This window comes from Dipodomys ordii, unplaced genomic scaffold, assembly GCF_000151885.1.
Source record: "Dipodomys ordii isolate 6190 unplaced genomic scaffold, Dord_2.0 Scaffold66, whole genome shotgun sequence".
Lineage (NCBI taxonomy): Eukaryota > Metazoa > Chordata > Mammalia > Rodentia > Heteromyidae > Dipodomys > Dipodomys ordii.
The window spans coordinates 5118586-5124585 of NW_012267282.1; the positions used below are offsets into that span (position 1 = coordinate 5118586).

Here is a 6000-nt window from a genome sequence, read left to right on the forward strand (position 1 = left end):
TTTCTAACTTTTGGGCCACTAGCCACCATCAAGTTGCTTACCAAGTTCTCTAGGTTGAATTTCCGCAGTACACCACAGTCCTCAGTGCTGTAGAACAGAGAGTTCCCTCCTCACCCCACCTATAGGGCACTGTTCCCCATGTCCAACAAGTCCGCCCATGATCTCAGATCCTCTCACCACCTGCCACCACAGCACTCATCACACAGCCCTGTGCTCTAGACCCGGCACACACAAGATCATGCTCAGGGTGCGAGTTTTCACCAGGTAAGAAGTTAATCTCTCATTACTCTCTTCTTACCCTAGCACGAAATGCCACCTCCTCACTGAGATGTTTCTGACAGGACAGCCGCCCTGCTCTTCACACTGAACGCTCCCTCGGCTCTCAGGCCGCTTGGCCAGAACACAGTGCACAGCTGCTGCAGTAGCGCACATGTTCCCTCTAACTGTTATTCTGGAATGAGTGCTTCTAGACCTAGGTTAGTCCCTATCATGTGTGTGACACCCGGTGCCTTTCTTCTAGCGCAACCTTAAACCAATTCTCTACTCATTCTCTACCTAAGCCTCACGAAGGAAGGAAGGTAATATAATATGCCGTCCCATGCAGACCTTGAGTTGTGTATTGCATTATGCTTTCCTTTACATACCTGGTGCTCACACTGTGCCCCTCCCGGTCACTGGAGTTTCTCTGAACGGCCGTGTATTTTTCTTCCTCGCTCCTGTCATCGTTTTCCAGAGCCACCCGAGCTTTGTACTGAGCACTGGACTCAATTTCTTCTGCTAACTGGTTTGCCCTTGCTTCCCGTTTTAAAAATTCTTCTGAATTATCCCTTTCTAACGGTACCCTAAAAGATGAAGAGAAGAAAAGCAAAGTCATAGTTTGCATCTGCCACCAACAATTATTAAGAAATTTTAGATTGGGATATTAGAAAAATTATAGACACTACTACTATATTTTATAAATTGTTAAGTTTGAGGCTTTTTGTTTTTGCCAATCCTGAGGCCTAGGCGCTGTCCCTGAGCTTCTGTGCTCAAGGCTAGCACTGTACCACTTGAGCCACGCCACTGCTGGCCTTTTCTGTTTATGTGTTACTGAGGAATCAAACCCAGGGCTTCATGCATGCTAGGCAAGCACTCTACCTCTAAGCTACATTCTCAGCTGTAAGTTTTAATTTTTATGCTATCTTTTACATGGAAGAACATTTAATACTTCAAAAATTAGGTAGATTGCCTGGTGCCAATGGCTCATGTCTATAATCATAGCTACTCAGGAGGCTGAGATCTGAGGATCACAGTTCAAAGCCAGCCCAGGCAGAAAAGGTCATGAGACTCTTATCTCCAATAAACCACCAGAAAACTGGAAGTGGCGCTGTGGCTCAAGTGGTAGAATGCTCGCCTTCAGCTGAAGAGCTGAGGGACAGTGCCCAGATCCAGAGTTCAAATCCCACAACCGACAAACAAATAATCTAACAAACGTTTATTCAGCATCATAATTGGAGCTGATGAATTTTTTTTTTGGGGGGGGCAGTCCTGAGGCTTGAACTCAGAGCCTGGGCTCTGTCCCTGAGCCTCTCTGTGCTCAAGGCTAGTGCTCTACCACTTGAGCCACAGCGCCACTTCTGGCTTTTTCTGAGTAGTTTATTGGAGATAAAGAGTCCCATGGACTTGGGGCTGGGGTTTAGCTCAGCGGAAGAGCACCTGCCTGGCAAACACAAGGCCCTGAGTTCGGTCCTTAGCTCTGGAAAAGAAAAAAAAAAAGTCTTGTGGATTTCCTCTCTGGGCTGGCTTTGAACCGCAATCCTCAGATCTCAGCCTCCTGAGTAGCTGGGATTAGAGCTTGAGCCACTGGTGCCCAGCCTGATGAAAACTTTTAAAATGTGCCAAAGCAAACTCACGTGTATGAAGATAAACTGCTGTCATACGTAGACACCACACCATAATTTTCTTCATTGTATCGAAACATATCATTGGGGTCCCACCCATTAGACTAGAAGAAAATGAGGCTTACTTTACAAAATAACCAAGAATTTATTTTCTTTAATTCAGTTACTATTTCAGTTAACAACATTTAGCAAACTATACTGGCTGTATTTACAAAGTTAAAAAAGACAAGCAAAACTTTCCCTTTAAAAATGTTTTAAAAAACTGTTTTAAGGAGAAACTTTTCTTGTATTTATAGCTATTCAAATTGGTAAGTAACCACATAGGACAATTAATTATCAGGATGTTTTCTGTCTACAGTCACTTTCCTATTTATCAGCAGACACCAGTTTCTGGAAACTCTTCAGAGGACAGTCATCAAGAGGTAACTTCTATTTGTGTTTCTTTGCGAACAACTCCTTGCTAGCCTTTAACTTTTCCAAGTGCTAGGATCATAGGAGTGGACGACCATCAGGTCCACATCCAACTTCAGAATTGCCTTTGAAGCCAGGAGCAGGTGGCTCATTCTTGTCTAATCTACTCAACAGGCTTAGATCTGAGGATCAGCCCAGGCAGGAAAGTCTAATTATCTCCAGTTAACTACCAAAAAGCTGGAAGTAGAACTGTGGCTTAAGTGGTAGAGCACGAAAAAGTCAGAGATAATGCCCAGGCACTGAGTTCAAGCCCCAGGGCTAGCACACAGCCAAACCAAACCAAACCAAAAAGTGCTCTGAGAGCCAAAAATATTTTCAGTGCTTAAAGGAAAAGAACAACCAATGTCTGCCCCAGTGCATGTTTCTATAGGTGCTCGCCCCTCCTTCTCAGCTGCTCCTTTCTCTCATAAAAATGATCGGAGGAAAGACAGCATGAGGCAGCAAGCAAAGAATTAGTAAGCCATGTCTCAAGAGCTCAATATTAGGACTTTAGCCATCCGCAGTTGAAAGACCTCAGCAATAACAATTCTAGATCTCCATGCCCTAATTTATAATCTCTCTTTAGCTAAGTCTTATTGCATAAAGGAGCTAGGAGAAACAAAGAACCCTCAAAAGCGTGGGCATATCAACTCTTCTTTTAAAATCAGCGTGGCCAAAGGGGTGAGATCTAGATGTAGCTAATATTCATCTCAGAAGAGTACAACAAGCACCATCTAAGAACTGCTGAGGGCAGTGTCAGCCTTTGAGCTTCCCTTAAAATCCACCCTTCAGCCCCACACTCCCTTGCGCAGCTCTTTGGATTGCAGCTCCTGATAGCTAGGATTATAGGCATGAACACTGACCTGCATTTTCTTGTTTTAATTTTTCTTTCTTTTTTTTTTTTTTGCCAGTCCTGGGGCTTGAACTTAGGTCCTGGGCACTGTCCTTGAGCTACTTTTGCTCAAAGCCAGCACTCCATCACTTGAGCCACAATGCCACTTCTGGCTTTGTTTATGTGGTACTGAGGAATCAAACCTAGGGCTTTGTGCATGGGAGGCAAACACCTACCACTAAGCCACATTCCCAGCCCACTGGCATTTTTTTTTTTTTTGGGTCCGGTCATGGGGCCTGAACTCTGGGCCTGGGTGCTGTCCCTCAACTCTTCAGCTCAAGGCTAGCACTCTACCACTTGAGCACAGTGCCACTTCCAGCTTTGTTCTTTTTGCTTATGTGGTGCTGAGGAATCGAACCCAGGGCCTCAGGCATGCAAGGCAAGCACTCTACCACTGAGCCACCTTCCCAGCCCCCCACTGGCATTTTAAAAATAGATATGCAGTCTGGTGTGGTGGCTTAAGTCTGTAATCCTACTTGGGAAGTCAAGAGCTCAGGGAATCAAAGGAGCTGGAGACATGGCTCAAATAGCAGAGCATCTGCTCAGCAAGCTCAGGTCCTGAGATAGTATCACCAAAAAAAGGTTTCATGAAATGTGCTGATTTTGTCTAAATGATGAGTACCTCTCTTTCTCAAAGAAGAAACATCATTGTTCCTGGAATGTCTTATTCTACAGGTATCAAAAGTAAAACACTCAGACTGTCCAGTTTAAACTATTAAGTTGCTTAATATATATCACTTAATTATAAAGAAATAATTCACAGGCATAAAAACAGATGGCACTTCCTGCTTAGTCCTCAACTGCCTGAGAAAAAGTCTCTATTTACACCACAACTGCAACTGTAAATGTTTCTACAATAACAGAAACCCACTTAAATTAAAACCAGTGATAGGATGCCATACTCCTACCAAAGCAACCACCTCCTTCTAGTAGCCAGCTTCAAAGACCCCACTTACAACATCATTTTCCAAAGCCTCGAGGTCCTCACTGGCTGTGAGCTCCCCGGCATCCCAGGGCTCCAGGTCCTTCTCCTTGTGCTCACCATTCACTTTAGCACTGATAGCAGAGTCAGTGAAAGCATCTGCAAAGAATGATTTAGGTGGAAAGATCAATTAGACGGCACGCTACACTAATCTATATATCAATTATCACTAATCAATTATCACTTCTCCTCATTATTGGTAATGAGGAAGTTTCTGATATAGAAACTTCATTAACAAAATACTTTCAAACAATTTCAGCAAAATATCATGGATGAATACTGTATTTTTGTCTTTTTTTTTATGGTCGGTCATGGGCTTGAACTCTGGGCCTACGTTCTATCCCTCAACTCTTTAGCTCAAGGCGAGTGCTCTACCACTTGAGCCACAGAGCGACTTACGTTTTCTGAGTGGTTTGTTCGAGATAAGAATCTTAGCCTTTCCTGCCCGGGCTGACTTTGAACCCTGATCCTTAGATCTCAGCCTTCTGAGGAGCTCGGATTACAAGCATGAGCCACCAGCACCCAGCCTGTATTTTTGTCTTAATTTTGAATCATTATACATTGTAACGTGCTCAGGCAATTGTAATTACATTAATTATAATATATGTTTCAACAGTGATCCAGAAACTTTCTATATCTATCTCAAAACAAAGTCTATTCTCTTTTGATTAATGGATCCATTAGTTACATCTACCTTCAGAGTAATTGTCGCCAATTATATGGTTTTCAACTTTACATCCATGCTCATTGTAGTGGTCATTATTCAAAACACTTAAAACAGTAAGTGAAAGCATTCTAAGTGACCCTTCACAGCACTGGTTGGCACAGTGCTACTACCTGCCTCAAGAGGGTACAGATGGCAGACCTACCTGGACTCCTGTGAAGGAGTTTGCATTTGTGTCCTCTCCTCTTGGCTCGTCACAGTATGGGAGAACACTGGCTTGTAAGAATAGCAAGGCACCTCTTTGCTGTCAAACAGAGCCAATGTTCTCCATTGGCAGTTAAGGCTCCGTGAGACAGCTAATATCTAGGAAATGGCTAGACACAGACTTGCTTTCCCATGTGCAGACTCAGTGGGCCACCTGCCACCAGCTAAGGGACAATGCTTCTCATCTATGGGTCCCAGCCACTGTGCTAGACTAACCTGTACTTCAGATTACATAGCTAACCTAAGCCATCCACTTTTCTTCCATGAGGCAATTAGAGGAGTTTTAATATGGTACTCCTTCTCTGATTGTCATTCTACCATGTTCCCATATTCCCATATTCAAGGGGGTAGAACACTAAAAGCTGAGTGAACTGTAACCTCTTCATACCCCAAACTGGGGTGGGGTGAGAGTATGTGCATGCATGTTAAGGGAATAGATTTCTGATGCACCAAAGGACTCCATTAGCAGCTCCATCAGCCCCCAATGGCAAGCAGCTTAAGTCAAGACAGCTCAAGAGAGCCCAGAGCAAGAACACAGCACAGGGCATTAAGACAGCCTGGACCAAGAACACAGAATGGGATGCCACATTCACTACTACAAGGCTGACCCTGGACGTGCTTGTTCTGTTGTTTGCTTGTTTGTTTTAGCATATATTAGCTAGGCAAGGGGAGGATTTCATTGTGACATTCCAGGCTGCACTTTGGAAAATTCATGAAGTGCTTCTGTATAAGAGATTGTCACGGGCTGGGAAGGTGGCTCAGTGGTAGAGCGCTTGCACTGCATGCATGAGGCCCTGGGTTCGATTCCTCAGCACCACATAAGCAAAAAGAAAAAAGCCAGAAGTGGCGCTGTGGCTCAAGTGGTAGA

At 44.1% G+C, this 6000-nt stretch overlaps 1 protein-coding gene across 1 annotated transcript in view; it reads right to left on the reverse strand.

Annotated features, from left to right (window-relative positions):
- The window catches only part of Atxn2 (ataxin 2), a 38041-nt gene extending 33643 nt beyond the window's left edge, over nt 1-4398 (reverse strand). Inside the window, exons 1-4 of the mRNA XM_013023092.1 lie at nt 4389-4398; nt 4179-4303; nt 1893-1984; nt 645-842 (exon numbers count right to left, since the gene is read on the reverse strand). Coding sequence (XP_012878546.1) covers nt 645-842; nt 1893-1984; nt 4179-4303; nt 4389-4398 — 425 coding nt within the window. The remainder of the gene's footprint in view (nt 1-644; nt 843-1892; nt 1985-4178; nt 4304-4388) is intronic.
- Between the last annotated feature and the right edge of the window lie 1602 nt (nt 4399-6000).